At 53.9% G+C, this 22,630-nt stretch overlaps 1 protein-coding gene across 4 annotated transcripts in view; it reads left to right on the top strand.

Moving 5' to 3' along the window:
* Positions 1 to 207: 207 nt before the first annotated feature.
* Mpped1 (metallophosphoesterase domain containing 1) overlaps positions 208 to 22,630 on the top strand; it is a 68,575-nt gene continuing 46,152 nt past the window's right edge. The window contains exons 1-3 of one of the 4 annotated variants that reach the window (XM_004845432.4): positions 208 to 270; positions 10,950 to 11,251; positions 18,425 to 18,606. In XM_004845432.4, the coding sequence (XP_004845489.1) occupies positions 11,028 to 11,251; positions 18,425 to 18,606 (406 nt within the window). In that variant the 5' untranslated portion in view covers positions 208 to 270; positions 10,950 to 11,027. Of the gene's footprint in view, positions 271 to 10,949; positions 11,252 to 18,424; positions 18,607 to 22,630 lie in introns of those variants that run through there. The other 3 variants (XM_087213739.1, XM_087213741.1, XM_087213740.1) reach the window with 3 other exon arrangements.

Below are 22,630 nucleotides of genomic sequence, written 5' to 3'. Positions count from 1 at the left end.
CGGGGAGGCGGGGCGAGGGCGCGGAGGGGGGCGGGAGCGCGGGGCCGGGAGGCGCGGAGCCTAGCGGCTGGCGGGCGAGGGAGGGGGCGCGGGGAGCCCCCCGCCCCGCGAAGGAGGAGTCTGGCTCCCACTTGCAGCCTCGGACGCGCGGCGAGGCGGCCGCCTCCGGAGGAGCCCCCGCCCCTGCGCGCCTGCCTCGCGGGAGCCGGGCCCCTGCCCGCCTCGGTGCGCGCGGCTGCTCGCGGCCGCCAGAGAGGAGCCCGGGGCCAGGTAGGGCCGGGGCCGGGCCGGGGCCGGGGCCGGGCTCGGGACGCGGGGCTGGGAGCGGACGGCGGACCCGCTGGGAGGGGGCGCGGCCCGGACCCTCTCCAGGCGTGGGGTGAAGCCCTGCAGCGCTGCGCACGGCGCCCGCAAAGTTACTTTGACCGTCTTTGCCGGGGAAGGGTGGCCGGGCTGAGCACCCTCCCCTCCCCGGCTGCCGAGCGGGTACCGGCCGGGAGGGGCTCGGCCGGGGCGCGGTACTTGGGCTGGGGCCGAGAGGTCAGCGAAACTTTTCGCCTGCTCTCCGGGCGCTGCTGGCTGCGGGCAGAGTGGCCAGTGGAGGAGCGAGCTGAGGGGTGGGGGGAGGTGCAAGTGGCGATGGCCGTGGTAACAATAGCCCCTGGTCTTGGGGAGCCTACTGTGTGCGGCGAAGCCTCTGCGGGCACTTGGCGGGATGAGGTGGGGGTTGCCGGTCTAGTGGCCACTTTTGCTAGGCATTGCTCGAAACTTCATTTCCATTTATCCATCCGTCCGTTCATCCGTTCATCCGTTCATCCATCCATCCATCCATCCATCCACTCATTCACTCAACACATATTTACTGCCGTCTGCTGTGTGCCCAGCTGGCGTTTTGGTGGCTAATCAGACGTCCCAGCCCTCAAAGGTAGTATTTCACAGATCACGGTGAGGAGCGGCTCTCTCTTGTGTATTTATTCTGGGACGTTATAGAAGAGAGATTCATGCAGTCTCCCTGGGCCTGGGTAGGGACAGAAGGGGGACTGCTGTGCCCAGGAGTCTGGCAGGCTAGCCTCGGGGTTCAGGACCGACCCTCTGGGTGCAGGCTGGATGGCCCAGTGTGGTAAGGAGCTGTCTGGCTGACCTTTCTGGGTGTCTCTTCCCTGGAGCTCGGCTGGCCCCTCTCCCAGCACCCCTCTGAGAGCTTGGCTGCCTCCACCTCCCCGTTTCCACTGAATGGCTGGAGGAGGGTTTGGTAAGTAGAAAACAATTCTGAAATTAAACTGGGGGAACAAAAGTGAATGGTTGAGCTGGCTCCGCAGGAGTTGAATAGTGGTGGAGACTTGTTAGCAGGGATCTGCTGCAGTGTGTGTGTGCAGCGGGCAGCTGGACACCAATGCCATCAACACCTGACCGGCCTTGGCTGAAAGGCAAAGGAATTCGATGACTTCCTGAGTGATCTCTCACATGGCTACATCCAAACGGACCACCAGCCGACCACTCCATTCTAGCTGGAGGCCAGGCCTTGGTCCACAGGAGGCCATCTGGGGAGCGGGCTTGTGGGTTCAGCCGGGCAGAGGCAGGGAAGAACACACAGGAGCTTTGGAGCCATGGAGCTGGGGAGCCGTCTGGAGCAAGATGCAGTCTACAGGGGACGGCTGTGTGGGAGCCATGCATAATAAACTGCTTCACAACGCCCAGCTCCCTGCAAATTGGCTTTCCGAGTGGCAGCCCCTCAACACTTGTAAAATCTTTTTTCTCAAGATGGATTTCAGTGAAATGGATACATCTCTTCGAGTGCTTGCTCGGTGGAGGTGCATTAATTGGCCGATGGTACCCAGAAGGTGACGAGCCAGGTGTGGAGGGTTCATCGGCTGTTCCTAAGTGGTTTGGCATGGGGCTGCCTCCCCGTCTCCTCCACCGTCCCAGACCTAAATTGAATCAGATCCTCGTCGTGCTGATGTGTGTCACCTGCATGGGGGATGAGCTACTTGGGATGTCACCACTGTGTGGTGCTCTTAGGACTCTCAGGCCCATAGTAGCTGATGCCCTGTGGGCTATGTTTATGGACCGATAAAACAGGTCTAGGTGTGGGTGAAAGATGGGAATTTGGGGCGTTTCTCCTAGTGCCCAAACTATACCAGGCACACGATGTGTGGAACAACCATTCAAGAAAAGCTGCTTTTTAAAATTTCCCAGTCCAGCAAGGGGACTGCTACATCTCCATCCGGTCAAAGTGACTGAGGCTATTTGTCCTCCCCTGAACTTGCTGCCTGCCCTGCCAGGTGGTGGTGGGGTCCCTCATGTGCCCCCAATATAGCAAACATCTCTCTCCACTCATTGGAGGAATGAAGGCTGGTTGCTGGATTTCACAGAAAGGGAACATTCGTGAAGAAAAATCAGCATTTTGGGTACAAGTAATGGACTTCTGGAAAAGAAAAAGAAAATCCACCTCAAAGTGCAGTGATATTTTAATTTATCAGGATGCTTCTGCTTTTCTGATCTCAGGCCTGTGAACTGAGCATAAAGAGGGGGGCAGAGGAAATTAATGGGCTATGCAAAGACTTTTAACAAGTAAATATTATGCACAGAAAAAATGCAATTAATGGAGGTTAGTTAATGCCTTTCAAGTTGCGGGAGCTGTAGTTAAGGGTAGAACTTCTGCATTATCCCTGACTTGTCTGTCAAAATCTTTAAAGTGACAGTGTGACATGTCTCACCCATCACCCCTCCCTCACCGGGAACAAAAAAAGGCATCCCCTTTTCCATTCTTCTTCTCCCTGAGATCTTTCCATGTGACATGTACCTTTGTCTGTCTGCACCTCTGGAGAGGAGAACCTGAGGGATGGGGTGCCCCAGCTGCAGAGGCCAGGGAGTAGGTTCCCAGGTGTGTTCTGCACCCACAGATGGAAGATGCTGGCCCTCAGATGAGAGACTGGCCTGCTGGTGGATGCTCCTCTTTAAGGGTGGATGCACCTTTTGCCAACCCTTGTAGCAAGGAGGGCATTCCCTACAGCTGTGATTGTACCACACCATGACTGCCAGTCGGCATCCTCTCCAGATGGCCACTAGAGTTATTTGGGTCTGAAGAGGTGAGTAAAGTGTAAAAAAACAACCAGGGAAAAGGAGAAAAATAATAAGAAGCCCCTCATTGGGGGATGTATTGGATGGAAGGTAGGGTTTCCTGATTAGTTTCATTCCCCGTGGCATTGCCTGGTGAGCTGACCAATCTGCAGCCAACACAAATATTTTACTTTCTTTTGACTTTTCCCCCCCTAATGCGACAAGATTTAGTTATGGTCTATTTTCACTTAAAATACCAATGGCCCATGTGGCAGCCCAGTTTCATAAAACAATCTTAACACATGGAGATTGTGTGTATTAATTTTGAACTCACAGTGGCTTGCCATGTCTCCGGGTCTTTCTATGTCTTTCTGCGAATTGCTCTTTGGAGCGTTTTGTTGCATGTATGAGCTCGGGCAGCTTAATGTCAGAACCTGATCATTTGTCAGGAACTGAAGTGGCTGCAGCTTAAAAAATAAAAAGAATTCTCCCCTCTGGTTGATTGTGAGCCGCATCTGGTTCAGAGTCAGGAGTGAGTAGGTTCCCCCTTCCACCACCTGTGTCTACACCTCTAAGTTTATTTCTGTAATGTAACTTGTCTGTCGCTCATCTTTGAATTTTCTCCCCGCCAAGAAGGATTTGAGGCTTAGTGCTGATGCACATGAGATGGATTAGAGGGGAAAAAGTCAAAAGACTTCTGGCATCGCCCATGCAAATTTCATCACTTTGGGGGGAAAATGATGCCTGCTTTCAGTCTCTTAACAGTCATCGTTTTCCCTCCATTTCATTCTTTTGCGTTTTCTGCACAGTACTGCAGCCTGTGAGGCTGAAAAATAGATCGTACCATCTACCTGAGACATGCAAGCCCTTCCCTGCATCCCATCTTCCCCCTTCCTAATGAAGCACTTTCTGGCGTTTCAGTCTTCATGGAAAAGGCCGACGTTCCTCTCCCACAGCCTGCACGGTGAGGATAGGGAGTGAAAATGGAGTTTTGCTTTTGTAAGTTTATCATTCAGCCATATTAGTTAATTAGCTATACTTTCGAGGTTTAATCTTTAATTGTGAATTCCCTATGACCACAAAAAAAAAACAAAACACCAAACCAACAAACCAAAATACACTTGAGCTGATCATACACATGGCCAAAGCCCAGTGGCAGACCAAGTGTTAGAATTACCCTAGTGCCGACTTAATTATGCTGCTGTGACGTCTATTTCACGGATTTTCATAGGAACTGGAAATCCACGTCTACTTTCTTTGCAAACTGAATTTGCATGTTGAGCCATCAAGACCCACTTGCCTCTCCCTGTCCCCAACCCTGTGGCCTGTTGAGAGTGAGCTGACGAATGAGGGGGGAGGGACTGACTTGTACACAGTTGCCTCTTATTTTCTTTTGTGTGGGACAAGTCTGGGTGTGTATGTGTCTGCCAGAGCCATGCGGCTTGCCCTTCCAACTCTGTAGATGCAGGAGGCTTTGCCAGCTTTATTTTGAAAACTAGGACATAGCACTTTGCAGAAGAAAATCGGTCCACTCACTATTATTTATGTGATTGCTGATCTGTTAGATGGATATAGAAAACACCAAGAATTATTATAATGCATGGAGTGGAGCACAGGTTTGCACACACTCTCTCTGCCTCAGGCTTCACTGTGTCTCTGGCCTCCGTCTCGGCAGTGGGAATGGAGCATATTCAGAATGTGAGGATGAGCCCAATGCACTGACTGCATCCGTATCTAAAATTAAGGGAATAAGTGAGCAGCTATTTGTGGCAGACAGGACATGATCCAGTAAGTAGCACTATTGTGAAATAAAAGTACATAATTGGAAAATGAAGCTGAGGCAACTGCCGAGGAGGGGTTGCGTGAGGAATTAGAAAGTGTAATTTAAAATCGTGTAGTCATAATTCAAAATGGGCCCAGCTAAAAGGTTTTTAAGTGGTAAATGCTTTAAAGTCACTTGTGGTTGATCCTTTCTCGAGGAATATGGGCTAATTTTCACTATATTTGTGGAATCCTTCAGCTACTTAGCTCATCAGCTCATACAGTGGAGCCACTAATTCCAGCTGCCGGGCAAAATTTTCTCTCCATGGAAGCCCCCAATGGCTGCAGATTGAGGTCAGATGCAAGACTCCATTGCTTTCGGACATTTGGGGACTGGGTTAGATATTTTGTCTTCTTTGAGCTGTTTGCTCCTTTTCCTTTCCTTTGAGTTCCTCTGTTTATTTTACTTGAAAAATTTTTTTTTTACCCTTTATGACAATTTCAGCTATCAGCTCACCAGTCACATAATTTTTGGCACAGGCAAAACAAGCAAAGAAAATATAATTTAAAAGTGATTTTTATGAGCTTGTGTGAGGAACAAGGCTTGTTAAAGAATTCTTTTCCAAACCCCTACCCCTTGTATTTTTCTATTAAATGTAATCTCTTGCATTTTCCCCGGGTGGGTGGGACCACGCAAGGGTATGTCAGCCTGGCTTTTCTGTGACATTTTGGCACATTGCAACAAATCCTTCGTTGTAAGTAGTGGCTTTCCAAGCTGGCTTTCTTTTTCGGCTTTGCTTTGAGCCCTAGGCCTGAAGATGACCAGGTGTGGACCAGGCTGGCCAAAGAGCAAGGCCATGGGCCTTCAGCAGTCCCTGCCCACAGTTAAAGGCTCCCAAGAGGAGGCAGCACGAAGCTGTGGCTGGCATCCTGGTGACAGCTTCCCAAGTGTTAGGCTCTTCAGAAGCTGCAGCTGGGAAGGCTAAGGCGGCTTCCTGTGTTTAATCAGACTGCTGTCCCTGTGCAGTCACTGATTGTCACCTGAGCTCTGGACTCAGGGCAACACCATACTGTCCTCAGTTCCCAGGTATTGCTAAAGACGTGCTGGCTTGTGGGGGAGAAACATTGGTGGCTTTTGAGGGTGGTGACCATAAAGACCCCACTCTGGCTTTGGTTAGAGTGACCTTCACTTCCTAAACTGCAGCACTTCTGAGAGCCGGAGAGGATGTGCTAAGCACGGCACCGGGCCATTGACTTTAGGCGGCACTGCCTGGCCCATGCTGACTGCCAGGGGCCTGTGCCAGGCTGAAGTGGGAGCTTCAAGCCACGCAGCAGATCGAGTCTGTCCCCCTTGCTGATCCGCTGTACCTCAGCGCTTTCCCTCTGTATCTTTACACTGGGTCGGATTGCTGGAACCACCTTGGTGTCACCTTTGCATCCATCCCCTTGTGTTGAGATGCTCTCCCCCTGGGCCCTGGGCACCCACTGGCCGGGCTCACAGTGGGGCCCACCCCCATCCTCTACCAGCGCCCTCCCGAGGGACTGCAGGAAGTCTGCTGATCCCTCTGAGGCCCAGCTTCACACGTGGGGCACATGGCCCAGGGGAGGCACATCGGGCGGTCAGTGGGTGAGAAAAGCTGGGTGTACCCAGCCACAGCACCTGGCAGCCAAGGCAACCAGGACTCACCAGGAAAGAGATGGGGAGAGGGCTGCAGGCGGGAGGGGCTTGAGTGACAACTGGAGAATCTCTGCTAGAGCCTCAGAAGTTCCTGCACAGCTTCTGGGTTCCGTTGAGCCTTCCGGCTGCAGTGGAAGAGACATTTAGTGAGCATCCACTGTGCGCTCGGCTCTCAGCTGGGTGCTTCTGCACCCTCTGTCTCTTCTTGTCCCCCACGTCCTCGGAAGGCAGCTTTAAACCCAGGCGGTCAGAATCAGAGGCCTGTGCAGTTTCATTCATTTTTTAACCCAGTCCTTCATTTATCCATTCGTTCATGCATATATCATTTTGTTCTTTGGCTTCTCATTCAGCTCAGACATAGACCCAGGCCTGCATGGAGAGCGTGGAAGGAGGCCCTCTGCGTGTGGGCAAAGCCGCCTGACCCAGCTGGGGAGGTTGGGGATAAAGTCTCCAAGGCCCTGAGCTGTCTTGGGCCTGGATGAGTGTGAGCCAGGAAGCGGGGAGCAGCCGTGGGGCAGGGTGGTGAGGGGCCTTCCAGGCCAGGGACACAGCCCTCGGGGTCACTGAGCAGGGTTCCTGGGCCGGGGAGTGAGAGGGCGGCCAGGGCCACGACGGGCGCCCTGAGGAGGTCAGTGTCCAGAGAGCGCCGTGAATCTAGGACCCTTCTCCCGGGGCTTGGCGCGGTGTGGCCATGGTGACAGAGCCAAAGCTGGCAGCACCCCAGACAAGGAGGATGAGGCCTGGAGTTGGAGCTCCTTCCTAGGCATCAGGGCTGTATACAGTCGGTGCCTAATGGCCGCACACTCGTCACTGTCTTGGGTACATTCGGGTGCCCTTTTGAGTGCCCACATCTTAGTGGACTCCTGGCCACAAGGACCAACAAATAGATGCTTTCGAGAGGAAAGCAGAAAGCATTGGGATGAAGGGTAAGATGCTGGGTGCAGTGGTGCAGGCCTGGGAGGCTGGGGTGGGAGGGTTGCAAGTCGGAGCCCAGCCTGGGCAAGTTAAAGACTTAGTGAGTCCCTGTCCTGTCTCAAAAATAAGAAAAGGAGGGCCGGGGATTTAGCTCAGTGGTTCTGCTGCCTGCCTCGCAAGCGAAAGGTCCCGAGTTTGAACCCTGGTACCAAAAAAAAAAAAAAAAAAAGGAAAGAAAGAAAGAAAGAAAGAAAATGACTGGGACTATAGCCCAGTGCAAAAGTCCTGGGTTCCAACCCCAGCACTGAAGAGAGAGCGGGAAGGGGCAGAGGGTGGGGGGAGGAGAGAGGGGAGACAGACTCTGAACAAGCAAACCCTAGAAAGGGAGAGGGTTTCAATTTCTGCTGGGCTGGGAGGGTCCGGAGCTCCCAGTTGGGGCTCACTGGGCCTTTAGGGAAGGGCAAACTCATCCCCCCCCCTCTGTTACCCCAAGAGGAGACCCGTGAGGACACGGAAACGGTCAAGTGACTTGTCCCGAGTCTCACAGCACAGCAGCCCCCCAGACTGAATCTGGACCCTGGTTCCTGGGACGTCGGAGTCCAGGCTCTTTCCCGTTGCAGAGGCCCTTGGGCAGACCAGACAAACAACAAAGGCAAGGGTGTTTATCGACGCTGCCCCTGCCGTCGGGCCTTTTCACTTGCTATTCCCTCTGCCGGGTTCTCTGTCCCAGCCTGGTGTCTCCCGTCCTTCCCTTCTGCAGTGCTGTGGCCTGTGCACCAGGCCCGTGGGACCCTGCAGTTCTGAGCACCTCCCATCCCTCCTTACCCCGCCAGCCTGCTCTGACTTCTTCCAGGTACACACCACTACCTGGAAGCTCCTTTCCTGTCCTGTGTGTCTTTTGTCCTCCTGTCCTCAGGGGCCCACCTTGCTCTGCTACCCTTCCCGGCTCGGAGAGCAGCACCCGAGCATGGTCTCTGGTGTGTCCGTCCTTCCTTCCTTCCTTCCTTCCTTCCTTCCTTCCTTCCTTCCTTCCACCTTCCACCTCCTTGGTCCCTCTGTCTTGGCACAGAGGAGGCCCCTGCAGCCCAGAGGGCAGTGCAATGCACTCAAGGTCACTGCTGGACAGGGCGCCAGGCCAGGAGCCAGGCAGTGTCCCCATGGCGAGTCCCGGCATGGGTGTGCAGTGCCATTTGTGCGGCAGGTGTAGAGGCCTCCCAGCTAGAGTGGTTTGCTAGGGGAGCTGCTCCGCCTCTGTGGACTGCTGTGAGGCGGGGAAAGCTCGTGTTGCCGCTTCGTGGCTGCCGGGCTTCGGCGGCTCCATAAATATTAAATGGGCATTAAAAGGAGGCTCTGCGTTCCCAGTTTCCCCGTTTCTCCAAGCAGGGCCCATTGTGAACCCCTTTTATGTGAAACACAGCACTGCGCTGTGGAAGCAACCCCTCCAGGTGTCACCTGCCTCTTCCGGCAGAGACCCTGGTGTGGGGTGTGGGGTGCACTGTTCCTGCTTCCCCCAGGGCAGGGCTGGCGAGCCCTTGTGCCTCCCCGTTCATCATCAGTTCCATCCATCCATCCATCCATCCTTCCTCTATCTCTCCCTCCCTTCCTCCATCCATACATTCACTAATTCACTACTTGAGTGTGGGGAAGGCTGATGTCACAATAGTAGCTGACATTTATTGAGCACTTACTATGTGCCGGGCCTGGTGCAGGCAGTTCTCACAAGTTGCTTCTCAGTGAGTCAGGGACTATCATTTGCTGCATTTTGTAGCTGAGGAAGCAGTGCCACTGGGGTTAGGAGGCTTGTTCAGGGTCACAAAGCTGGTGACTTACAGGGATGAGTAAGAGTGACCCAGGCCCGGCCCTCGGGGACATCCTGACTCGTGGCCTGGGGTTAGGGCGGGAGAGGAGGGTGGGGCCGCCGGATGGGAGGAGCCGAAGGTGGGTGGGGCCTGGGGTGGAGCCTCAGATGTGCACAGGTGAGGAGGCGTTGAGCTCCCCGCTCCTCAGTGGCTTCTTGCTGCCTGGTGCCAGTCACAGACAGGACAGGCACAGGTCGGCTCTCCACCCCTCGTCAGGGAGGGCAGAGCCCCCTAGAAACTGTGGTAACGACAGGAGCAGGAGTGTCTGCGGGAAAGCATATGGATATTTATTCTGGTCTTCCCGAGTGGCGAGGAGGGGTCTGTGTTGTGAATCAGGATGCATTTTGGGGGGACGGGTGGGAAGAGAGGAAGACATCGCTGTTTTATTTGGCTTTGTATGGGGATGATCAAGATTAAAAAAAAATTAATAACCAGTTTCTCCTTGCACATAATTAAAATGTTCTCCATTCTCTAATTTTTGTCATTTCCTAATCTAATTTGTTTTCTGAGTGTGTCGATTCTTCTTCCAAGAGCAGAGCGAGGGGGATTTTTCTTCCTGTAACGTGATTGGGATACAACTGTCCAGGAATAGTTTAAATTACATTATTTTCTCCTTGGTTAAATACAGTGCAAATGGAATCAATTGTCAGAGGGTCTTAATGACCAAACACTGAACGCAATAACAACAACAACAACAACAACAAAATCTTCAAGATATTTTCTACTTACACAGTTAAAAAAATAATTATGAAAATAAACAAGGGAAATCGATGGCGTCAGTAAGAAGGTGCCGGCTGCAGCGTTCAGTCTCACGGGCCCCATGTTTCCCAGATTCTTCATAGCGGGGTTGGAATCTGCCAAAAAGGAATTTTAGCCCAGGAAATACAAATGCAAACTGCATTTTTCAGTGGAAGAAAAATTTTAAAAATGATAGCACCCTCAAGCTGAGATTTAAGTGCGTGGATTCAGATGGACAAGGAACATAAGGGAATTTCTAAGATCCTGATAGGAGAGGGTGACTGGGCATTAGGAAGGACTTTTTATGGGTAGATCCCTCCTCCCCAGGCCACCACTGACCCCTGAGCTGAGGACAGGTACAGTGCTGGCTCTGGGAAAACCCCTTCTCCGGGTGCCACTGGAAGATCTTTAGGGAGAATTGATGTTGAGGGAGGAATTTCACCCGGGCCATTCCCCACCTGCTCGGGCTTGCCAGGTGTGGGTGTGGGCCTGTGGGGAGTGCCTGGCGCTGGGGTGGGGCTGCAGGGGGCTCCTTCCTGTCTCGCAGTTCTGAAAAGTCCAATTTAACTTCCCTGTTTACAAAATATCAGCCATTGTCTTGTTCCAGCTCACGGTCACCCGGTAGATTCGCAGGATTTTGTTGGAGGAAAATAAAAATGTCTCAAGTATTTAAACATGTTGGACCATGCAAGCATCCGTCCCCAGTGTTGCGGGCTGTATTTTTTTTTTTTTTCCTTGTTCCCTCCCTTCCTTCTTTTTTCTTTTTACCAAAGTATATTCATCAAACTGCTGAGTTGGAAAGATTTGTAATGAGTTTTTGAGCTGTACGACTGTGTTTTTTCTCTCCCCCCCTCCCTCTTTCTAAATCTTCATCTGACATTAAATAAAGCAAATCCCAAACAGATTAACTGTCGCACGGTTCTGCTTCATCTCCTCAGTCTGTTTGCAGGTCTGGCGGGGGGCCGGGCGGCGGTGGCGGTGGTGGCAGGAGATGCCCAGGCGGCCCGCCGAGGTCCATGTGGCGCTCTAGGTGGGATGCCGGTGTCCTGAAGGCCGAGGCCCTGGCCCTGCTCCCCTGTGGCCTGGGCATGGCCTTCTCGCAGTCCCACGTGATGGCCGCCCGGCGGCACCAGCACAGCAGGCTGCTGATCGAGGTGGACGAGTACAGCTCCAACCCCACGCAGGCCTTCACCTTCTACAACATCAACCAGGGCCGCTTCCAGCCCCCGCACGTGCAGATGTAAGTGTCTGAGGCTGGCGGGTGGGGTGGTGAGAGCCACCGGGCGGGCTCGGGGACTCTGTACAACTGTTAGCAGGCCCTCTGAGCTTGTGGGCCAGATGTTGTGCAGTGCAGGAGGCCCTGGGAGGGACTGGCATGAAGTTGCAGGTTGATGGCTGTGGGGTGCCATAGTGGCTCTGTTGGGCCAGGGGACTGTTTCACAGATATTTATAAATGGTGTGATTGCTGGACAAAACCGGAAGGCCTGGCATCCCAGGCTTACACACCCTCAGGGTGACATCTGGGGTGCTGACTTCTGGCTCCCCCCTGCTATGTGGTTCATGACCCTTTGATTTACATAGATGGGGAGGCTGAGTCTCAGATGGCAGAAGGGACTTGCCATAGGCTCTGTGCCATGTAGGAGCGCAGCCTTGGGCCAGCTGTCCCCACCCCTTTTAGTCCTGAGACTAAAAGGGAGGGCTAGAGGGGCTCTGCCCACAGGTCTAGGGAGCCCTGCTCCTCCCTCGAGGTCTGATGGAGACACCGGGGTGCCCAGCTGCGAGGCTGTGGGACCCCTTGGAACCGCACAGACAGAGCACTTGTCCCTGGGCCTGTGCTCCTTCATGGATGATTCTGAGGCCCCAGAGGGTGCAGGTGGATGAACCCCAGGGACCACTTTTGGCCCCCTTGCTCCTCCCATCATCCAACACAGCTGGGCAGAGCTGCCCTTGAACCCAGGTGGCCCAACCCTCGTGTCCTGTGGTGGGAACATGTGCAGAGGTGCCACCTCTACCAGGGAGTTCCATCCTTTGCTTAGCTTTTATTTTTTTGGTGGGGATCAAACTCAGGACCTTGCGCTTGGGAGGCAGGTGGTGGAACCGCTGAGCTAAATCCCGGGCCCCTTTGCTTAGTTTTGTATGTTTGCTTGGGGTGCCTGGCTGGTGCTGTGTGGGAGTCACAGTTGAGCCCTGGGGTAGGAGAGAGATGGATGACTCCCTAGTGACAGCCTGGGGAAGGCAGAATTGTGACGGGGTGGGGCGATCCAGTGCTGACCACTGATGGCCTCAGATGACCCTTGGGGTGCAGACCTGTGACCCTCAGGACTGGAAAAGCCACCCACTTAGAGGAGGAGCTGGAGGTCCCCAAACCTGCATGGCTTGCCCCAGGCCTGGCCTCTGCTAAAGATGGGTGCTGGGGAGTTACTCACTGGAGGAAGGGCCTGGAAAGTGGCAGGCGCAGGCCTCGGGTGGCTCCCTGCTCCAGGAGCACCATTTTCCCCAAAGTGCTTGCTGCAGGCCCTGTGTGGCTGAAGCCACCTGCTGCTGTACTTTGGGGAAGATTTCCCTTTGGGAAGCTGCCTTTGGTTTTCTTTTGGAGACCAGCTCAGTGGATTAGGGCAGAACAGAGGCCTGGGTCTCAGGCACACGGGTCTTTAGTCTCTGGGATATTGAGCCTAGCAGGGAGCCTCACTGGGCTGTATTCTCTCTTTTGGAGGTGAGTTAGTCCTCCAGCCAGGCCAGCCTGAGGTCCCCAGCATCTCTGGGGGTCCCTTTGCCCCAGAGATAAAAAATGCCGTGTAGAGCTGACATTGGCTGTATCTCTTCCCGGACCACATGGACACATGGGGAGACCCTCGTCTGAGAACAGAATCAGGGAAACGAGGAGCCGGGGGAGAGAAGGCTGAGGAGGCTCCTGTCAGTTTGGAGGCATCTTGGGAAGACTTCCTGGAGGAGCCGACTTCTGGCTTGAGACCCCGAGGTGGAAGAGGAGCAGCAAGCGGGGGGTGAGGAGGATGGGGCTAGGCAGAGTGTGTGGGAGCTGTGCAGGAGAGGGTGTAGGCCCCCGGGGCCAGGCTGTGTCCTGAGGAAGGGCAGCGAGGGAGTGACCGAGGGGGGTGACCTCCCTCACCTAACCGAAGAGCAGTGGAGGTCATTCATTCATGCATTCATCATTCATTCATTCATTCATTCATTCATGCATTCATTCATTCATGCATTCATTCATTCATTCATTTGGGATGTTTGTGAGCAGCTGAGAACCTCGCAGGTTAGGAACTCGGGCCCTGAGCCAGCCTGCCTGGCTTCTTGGTGCCTTAGTTTCCCCAGCCATCAAGGGCTGCTGCTAGTTACACTGGGGATGAAGCAGGTAAATCCACGGAGTGAGGCAAGGTGTGCCGAGAACGTCCAGCATCGTTGGCACCCATCAGGATCGGGCTTGGTGCTTGGGACTCTGCAGGGCTGGAGGACAAACACCTCCCTGCAGGGACTTGCATTCCAGGCCGATAGCAGACAGGTGGCAGAGGTGTCTTAAGAGCACGTGTGACACTGGTAGCGATCAGTGCTATGAGGAAAAAGCTTAGAGGCAGTGAGAGTCCCTGCTTCTGTTGGCAGGAGGAGCATGCTCCCAGCTTTGGCTTTGAACCCCAACTTTGTATGGAGCTGGGTGAAGCCGGGGTGGGCACAGGGACTTGGGGGGCTGCTGCCTTCCACCCCTTGTTTCAGATACCTTGCCCTGCACTGGAGGAAGCATACAGGCGGCTGGAGGTGGCAGAGTGGGTTTCCATGGTGAGCCAGCCCCTGCCTCCCTCAGGGAGAGGCGGGAGGAGGATGCCACTTCCTGATGTGGGATTTACTGCCGCCCCGGGCTTTGTCTCCAGGGTGAGGGAGCAAGGGGGCCTTATTTAATAAACCCACAATTTATATTTAATAACAACAGCGACAGTGCAAATATGGCCTCTGATTGAGCTGTGTGATTTATGCAGTTGCTCCAGAGACCCTGCCAGGAAGGAGCCGCTGCCTTTATAATAATGAATCCCCACAACTGGGCCTCTGGATTGGGAGCCTGAGGCTGGAGGCTTCTGGCCTGGGGGGCCTCAGGGAGCCCTGGCTGGGCAGGCAAGGCCTGGTGGTCACCAATAAAGTGAGAGCGAGTGTGCAGAGTCAGGGTCGCCCCGAGGTCCACACCTCTTCCCTCTGTACTTCAGGAGGAGCAGTGGGGGAGACCCAGGCCACCCCTTTAAGAGCCTCTGAGCCCATCAGACGGTCGTGGTCTTAGCACTTTTGTCTTTTTACAGCTCTGGGGGTGGAACCCAGGACCTCACACATGCTAGGCAAGTGCTCCCCACTCACCTGCACCCCGGCCCAGCTGCTGGGTCTTGAAGAGTATGAGGAGGGCAGGGAGAGCCAGTGGGAGGAGCCCCTTTATCCCTTGGTTGGGGTCCTCTGTGCTGTGCCAGTTTGGCACCCTGATCCCAGCCTGGGCACATCTGGCTCTCCAGCCCCCTCCTGTTTCACTGTCCTGCCAGGCAATGGGTGCAGCAGGGACCCCAGTCTCCCCAAGATTCTACACCCTCCCCTCTTCCAGTCTGTACATGCTGATTCCTCTGCTTCTCCATCTCTGCCCTCCTTAGGCCCCACTTGGGAGTCACTTCCCTGGCCCCTCCAGAGACCAGGGCTGACCCCCTCCGGTCCTACCTCAGCTCTCGGTGCTCAGAGCCGTCTGCCTGGTATGAGTTGTTCCCTGTCCCCAGGATGATTTCCCAGGTGCCCCTGTTCCATCTCTGAGCTCAACACAGGGGTAGAGGAAGGAGGGAGAAGGAGCAGGGCCAGGAAGGGAGCGGGATCCTGGGGGAACAACAGTCTCTGCTCCCGAGGCCCACGGGGTTGTTTGATACCAGCATGGTGCTGGCAGGGAGCTGGGGACAGACAGCTTATGGGCATAGAGGGCTGGTGCAGGGAGGGGGCACATTGGGGGCATTGGCATCAGCGCTCTGAGCTGGGATGGGCAGACCCTCACTGAGCCCCAGACACTGAGTAGCTAGTCCCACCCTGCAGAGCTGGGCCAGAGACTAGGAGGGTCGGGGCACAGCAAAAAGGTCCCCAATTCAGGTGCCAGCCTGGGACTGGGTACTGGAGGCCGTGTTCTCCATTCTGCACATTCCTGCCACCCCTACTCTTGGGGGAGGATGGGTGTTAGGCCAGGGAGAGCTGGTGGTGAGTTTAGGGTCTTGGAGCCACCCGGCAGGCAGAAGCTGGGGGGAGTCTGGGTTGGCTCCAAGAAGGAGAAAACATTTGTTTCTATGCTTTTATGTCTTGCCCAGTAGAATGTCACTGGGAAATAACCAGTTTGCTTTTTATTTTTTCCCCTATCACAAGAAGGCGTTGAGGTTAGACGGCCAAATTCCAGTTGTGCAGGCCTACTCGTTAGCTTAATATCTTGGACCTTGGGCATGGGACTTACTTGGCCAGGTGTTGGCTGCTTAGTCCTCAGGGCTGTTTTGAGTCAGCTGTCGTCTGGGGTTTTGATATTGTGGGTGCTAGGAACACAACTTAAATTGCCTTAGAGACAAAAAGGAGTTTACTCAGCTTATGTGTTTAGCTAAGAAGTTCAGGTTTGGGCCTAGCCTCAGGAACAATTGGTCTAGGGGTCCAACAATGCCTTCTCATAGATTCTTTCTGCATACCTCTTATTTTCCTAACTTCTTCCCCATTTCTAAACACAGACAGGGCTTCTGGGAGCTCCCTGCTGGGAGTCTCTGTGAGTAATCCCTCTGCAGGTGCATCTCTCACACCTAGCAGGTGCCTGACATTTCGGAGGCTCCGTCTAAGTGTCTGGCCATAGATCGATGGAAAGAAATGAGGTGGGCCCTGGAGATAGTCCAGCCTGCTGTGAGTTCTGGACCCAAACCCCGTTTCAGATTTCACTTCCAGCTTGCCTAGCTTCCACACCTGAGTCTGTGGGTCCATCAGACTTTTTTGAGCCTTGGTTTTCTCCTCTGTGAAATGGGGACACCCACAGCATGCTGTTTAGAGGTCACCGGGAAGGCAAAGAGAGCACATGCAGGTCATGTGCTGAGCACGGAAGGACTCATGATCCATGGAGTCACCCAGATCAGCACTGTTATAACTTCAAGCTTGAGCGTTTGTACAATCCAAATAGCTGAAGGCCTGAGCAGGAAACAAGTCTTTATGTTTTTCTCTAGGGATTTCTGGGTTTGTATCTTCTCTGTGTGCAGAAGCCTCGGGGTGCAGGGAAATAAGGCAGAGTTAATTAAAGAGCTGCTGCAGCAGCAGGCCCAGGCTGGAGAGCCCTGGCTGCCTGGCGGCACCATGAGCTGGGACGAGCAGGGTTCTGCATTACGGGGCCACTTTGGAGATTGCTGGGCCCAAGTGAGGTGGCTCTGGGTGGCATTGCATGCCCTGTCGCTTTGACTTGGTCGTGGCACTTTGCACTTTCAGAAGAGGTGGGGAGAATGTGAATGGTTGGATTTGATTGGCTCACTCCAGTTCCTTTGCCAGGCTGATAGCTCAGGAGTGATTGGCTGCTTGGTCCAATCAGCTGTCAGGATAGGGAGGTTGTCAGGTGCCATGGCCAGCTACCTGCAAGATTGTCTGTCTTGGACAGCTGGTGCTGGGGTCCCAGAGGACAGAGGGGAGGCAGGAAGCACTGAGAGGGGGATCTCAGCTTCCAGACCAGCTCAGGCACTGCCTCCTGCTGGAAGCTTCTGGGAGGGCCCAGACCTGGTTAGGGCCATGGCAGGGCCCCAACCCTTCTGTTGTTCCATCATAGCTGATGGCTGTGCGGTCGCTGACAGGCCGGGTCTGTCTCTGCCATCAATCGGGGATGTCAGGTGGGCAGTGATGGAGACCAGTTCATCCCTGTGGTTCCCCGCTGGCTTGGCATAGCAGGCACTCCAGGTGTAGTAGTGAATGAATAAATGAAGGAATGAATGGAGAGAGACAAGGAAGAGCCTTTCTGGCTGGTCATCACCAGGCACGCTCAGGGAACAGGAAGTTTGCCCCAGTTTGACCTGCTGGGATTCTCTGGGGCCTCGGGTGCACCCTCCCACTGTGCCATTGGCACAGGGGAGAGGCTGGCATGGTGCCTCCCCCTGCCTCAATCCCGCATGCGGATGCGCCCTGCACATTACCATGCTGAACCCACGTCTCTCATAAGGTGCTAATTAAATTTCTTTGAAATATATTGTCTGAAAAAAAAGGATAATTAGAAAGATGTCTTTAAAAGTATTTATGTAACTGCTATGGTACTGCTTTTGGTTTGCCGCATAATTAGATTTAAGCACAACTCCTCGAGCGGCATACTCATTTGGAGAGAGCTGCTTGTTGAAATGTCATTGCGTTGTTTTTAAGCATTTGGAGCCTGGTGGAGTTGTTCAGCTGGGTTGGCAGTGTGGGGTGGGAAGAGCCCTGGATGGGGAGCCAGGAGCTGGGTCCTCGTCTCTGTCCACACTCAGGCCCTGGGGACTCCGGGTCACATGCTCAGCCTGCTAGATGTCAGAGTCCTCATCTGTAAAATAAAAGGCCATCTGGGCTCCCCAGGTACAAAGACCTTCCTTTGTGCCGCTCTTTGTAAATTTCCCGGTGTTTTTGCCTGGGGAGGTAGCTCTGTTTTACAGATGTGCAAACCTGTAAGTGTTGCTTAAGGTCAAGCCTAAGTGACAAGCGGCAGAGCTGGGAGAAGAAGCCTGGGCTTCTGATTCCCTAGGGGGGTTGTCTTCTTCAAGCCTGGAAGGCTCTTAGTCTAAGAAAGATCTCACTACCTCACAGTTTAGAAAAATCGCCTCCTGGCTTTGAGTGCCTGTGTTCTACCTTCTTCCTGAGAATTCCTCCTTTCCCACACTGCTGTTCTTGGACCTGCCTGTGATCTGCTCAGCACCTGGACTTCAGTCCAGGTGTCCTCAGTGTAGACTATAGCACCCCCCAGCGGTGAAAAATGGTTTTTGATGGGTGAAAAAGATCTAACCTTTCTGCCTAAAGCATAGACAAACATGCGGTATGTGGACAGATGTACAGTGTTTCTTTGGTATTGAAATTGCATAGAAATAGATGGTAATCAACAGGAAGTTGGGAAATGCGGCTTCAGTCTAGAGCAGGTAGGTCACAATAAAGCCAGCTACACATGGGCACAGTGACCAGAGTCACTTGGATCTTTGACCTTCACCGCAGTCCTCAGAGGTTCCCATGGTGCACAAGGGTAAACTGAGGCTCAGGGGATGAAAATGTTCTGTCCAGATTGTGACTGAGGGAGTCTGGATCTAGACCCAGGTGGGCCCTCTGGAAGGCTGGGCGCTGGGTCTGTGTCTGATTGGACCTGATCTGAGTTGAAGAAGCTGCTCATCCCACAGGCTCTGGGTCCTGCAGCTCCTGTGATGCCCAGTGTTTCCTCTTTCCACAGGGTGGACCCGGTGCCGCATGATGCCCCCAAGCCACCTGGCTACACGCGCTTTGTCTGTGTCTCTGACACCCACTCGAGGACAGACCCCATCCAGATGCCCTATGGAGACGTGCTGATCCACGCGGGGGACTTCACGGAGCTGGGGCTCCCGAGTGAGGTGAAGAAATTCAACGAGTGGCTGGGTAGGTCCCGGGCCTGCGGCCTTTCCTGCTGCTCTCTCTGCCTGCCACCCTCCCGGCTGTACCTGCCCTGCACGCCTCCCAGACCTCTTATCTCTCCTTGTCCATTCCACCTCGGACCTCCCTGCCAGCACCTGGCTCCCTGTGACTTTCCATTTGTGAGACTTTTTTTTTGTGGTACCAGGGATCAAACTCAGGACCTTGCGCTTGTGCGGCAGGTGCAGTGCCTGCCACTGAGCTAAATCCCTGACCCTGTGAGACTATTTCTGAAGCCTGGGTGACCCCCTCTCAATGGGACTTAGTTCACATTTGTTTTATGCCCTCGTGTCCAGCCTCTAATGCCCCACACAGGGAGGTGTCCTGTAAATAACTGATGAATGAATGAATGGGTGCATGGGTGAATGAATGAATCACTCTCTAGGAATGGCGATGCCAGGGCAGGTACCCAGCTCTGCATACTGGTACCAGCTCAGCCACCCCTTGAAGGGTCACCTCAGCCTCTGTGGCTCCTGGTGGAGCCCTGGGGACCAGATGTGGCTCCTCCCATGGGCAGCTGTTGGCATTGGTGGCAGAGCACTGCCTCTTGCACTGGCTGATGGTGAACGATGATTTCCAAGCACATCCTTTGGGTTCTATGTTTGGGCTTTGTGCTTTTTTGTTTTTTCCAAAATAAGAAAGAAATAAACCCGGTGTACCCTTTGGGAGAATATGCTTGCCTGTGATCCAGAGAAACATCCCAGTGAGGTACCTCTGTTCCCGCCCCGGGAGGACAGATGGATGGCCCCTGAGCAGCCCAGTAATCAGGCTGGCTGGGGCAGAGATGGGGTGTGGGGCTGACCCACAAAGCAGAGGGCCAGGAGCAAGGTGGAATAGCTGCAGTAGCGAGAGGCCAGGCTTTGCCATTGGAGACAAATATTTACAAGCAAGGGCTTCTCCTCCACTTGGCAGGCTCTGTGCTTGAAATATTGATTTTTCAAACAGGAAATTCTAATCCAGGGTGGTGCAGGGGCTGCAGTGTGTGAAGGCTGGGTGGGCAAGGGCTCCTACAGGCCAGCCCAGCTGCTGCCTGGCACTCACCGAACTATCCTGTCTCTGGCTCTCAGCTGCTCCTAGCAGGGACCCTCTGCCCAGCCTGGCTCCTTCGCCACCTGCTGTGGGTCTCAGATGATGCAGAGCCCCACTTGGCTGGGTCAGGGGTCTTTTCAAGGCAGAGACCTGTAGTCACCATGGAGTAGGCATCCATTTGGTGCCAGGCACCTTGTGCAGTGCAGGGTCCTTCCTACCTCTGCCTTGTCGAGGTTGGGAGCAGCTGGTCACAGTAGTTACTGTTTGTGTTCCCTTTAAATGGAGGAAAATTGGTCACAACAGGCTCCCATTAAAATGGAGCAAATGAATGAACCGTACGACCCCTGGGCTGTGGGTGTGGGGAACAAAGCTTCTCCAGGAAGGTGATGGAGGTGGCTGTTTGCACATGGAATGGAGGAGTCCCCAGCAAGGGTGTGGGATACCCACCTAGAGGAATCATGTGCCCTGGCTGGAGCAAGGGGGTGTGGGGGATGCCATGCTGATGGTGGCCTGACCAGGCTCTGTGGTGAGGGGACCAGGAGCTTGTAGCCTGGGAGAGTCAGCACATGGGATGGGCGTTTTAGAGCCAACAGCAGGTAGGACTTGGGGAGGAGCCCAGCTTCATCCTGCACACTGAGGTCGGGTTGCGTACTGCTTGCCTGTGTCGTTATGGGTGGACAGGGTGAATTTACAGGGGTGTCTTCCTGTCTCTAATGGCTGCTCTCCTGGCCTCTCTTGGGTTTTGTTTCTGCTGCCTTGAAGGTTTGCAGATATTAGGGCTGTCACTGGAGTGGAGGTGGCCCTAGACCAAAGGGGAGCTGTCCTCTGTTGTTTGCTGGAGAAGCCAAGAATTTGCTCATGAGAGCAGTGCTCTACCAGCAGTGCTAGGTAGAAGTCCAATGGCAGCTGATTTGGGGGAAGTCACTCCTGCCTAGAGACTCACCTTCCCAAGCTGGTGGGTCTGGGCTCCCGGGCTAAGTGGTCACAGCGGAGACATGGGCTGTGCGTAATCTGCCTTGTGTATGGAGCTAGCGTTTATGGAGTATTTAATGTGTGCCAGGCCCTGTTCTATGCCCTTGTGCATTGTGACCTCATTTGATCCTCCTGATGATGGATGAGGCAGGAGCTATGGCTTCCTCAGTTGGCTTCCTGCCTGGGTAACTGTGGCAGCTACACGACCTGTCCCGGGCTCATTGGGTTCATTTTAAATACAAGTGGTCAGGCTTCCCTTATGTTGTTGACAGGTTGTTTCCTCTGGGGATGGAGGGAGAAATCAAGTTTTGCAAACTGTAAAGTGCTGTGTAAGTGTTATTATTGCTTCTTGAACTGACATTTTCAAGATAAGGGCTCTCTCCCCTTGGTGGGGCTAGGCTGAGGCAGGAGAGTCATAAGTTCCAGCCCAGCATGGGTAACTCAGGGAGCTAGTGAGACCCTGCCTCAAAATAAAAATTTAAAAAAATGGCTGGGACTCTAGATCAGTCCGAAGGCCCTGCGTTCAATCCCTAGTATTGGAAAAAAAATAATAAGAGCCCTTAGAGAGAGTGACAGAGATCTGCCAAGGAAGGTTGCCAGGTTCGATGGAGAAGGCCATTTAGGGTGCAGCTGAGTGGTCCTGGGGGCTCCTCCAGAGGTGACCTTGAGCATCCCGGAAGAGGGCCCTGGCCGCAGAGGCCCTGGGGTAGCAGAGAGCGGAGGGTGAGCTAGGCAGGAGGTGGTGATGGTTGGGGGGCCCGGATTTGGGGTTGACCCTCTGTTGTGGTGGCTTTGGGGGGTGTTGAAGAGGGGGTCACTTTGCAGAGTTTTCTGAAGCCACTCTGAACTGCACAGAGTGAAGGCAGCCAGGGCTGAGGCTGCAGAATGTTCTGGAATGGCTGTCTGGGATGGAAGGATCATGGGAAATTATTTTCTGCTTTATGATTTTTCCCTCTGTTCCCTGATTTCCTAAAGGGAGTGTGTATTGTTCTGGCAGTGTCAAAAAAAAAAAAAAGAGGCAAAACTCATTGTTCTTTTTTATTGGTATTTGTGATGCATAATGATTACATTCATTCTGGGGAATTGGGACATATTTATATCGTATCTTGATGATTTTCAATCCCCTTTCTCCCACCCTCCCCTCTCCTTTTCCCTAATCCCCTTCCTGACTCTAACGCGTCTACCTTCCTGTTTCCTATCATCTCACCTTATTTTACTCTTCATTTGTATTTTGAATTTCTCAAGTAAGTGAAAGCATGTGATATTTAACTTTCCTGTCTGATTCATTTCTCTCAGCATCATGGGCTCAGGTTGAGGAAACATTGGCCTCCCTGGTGTCTGGTGCAGTGTCCCAGGTCAGGGCTGAGCCCTGGCCTGGGGTCAGTCCTGGGTTACCTGGCTGCTCTGAAGTTCTCCTAGAGCCCTCCCTGTGTCCCCGGACCCTGCCTACCTCCCAGGTCCTTCTACCCCTGAGAAGGTCCAAGATTTAAAACCCAGTCAGCTTTGCCCCACCACCCACGCTGGCCTCATGGAAAGCATTTAAGACCACTTTCCAGATCCACCTCTGGAGCTCAGTACCAGAGTGGGCTGGGTGGGGCTTACTGGTGCTGTCAGGGGCCCTGGTCTGGGCCTGGCTGAGTGGTGCCTGCACTTTACTGCCTAGGTCCTCAGAGGGGGCTGGGTTAGGGGTGACAGTGTCCCTCTGTGCAGACCCTCTGTCCTCTTGGCCATTAATATCCCAAATATATTTATGACATTGAAATGCCAGCTTGATTTGTACCTGGCCCAGTAAGCGCTAAAAAATGGCTAAGAGCATGGTCTTCAGCTCTAAAGAGCAAGGAAGGAGGAGCCAGAGTTGCTGGAAAGGGACAAGAACTCTCTGGAAGTCCCCAGCTCCTCCATAGCCAGTGACATGGTGGCTGTCAGTGCCGAGAGCCTCACAGCACAGGTCTCACTCCGGACAGTGGCTCGTCCTCCTTTCTGAGGTGAG

Source organism: Heterocephalus glaber, unplaced genomic scaffold (assembly GCF_053883595.1).
Source record: "Heterocephalus glaber isolate CG9 unplaced genomic scaffold, H.glaber_assembly_v1.0 deba00001444, whole genome shotgun sequence".
Lineage (NCBI taxonomy): Eukaryota > Metazoa > Chordata > Mammalia > Rodentia > Bathyergidae > Heterocephalus > Heterocephalus glaber.
The sequence above is the reverse complement of the archived record's forward strand: the minus strand, read 5'-3'. Positions and strand labels throughout refer to the sequence as shown.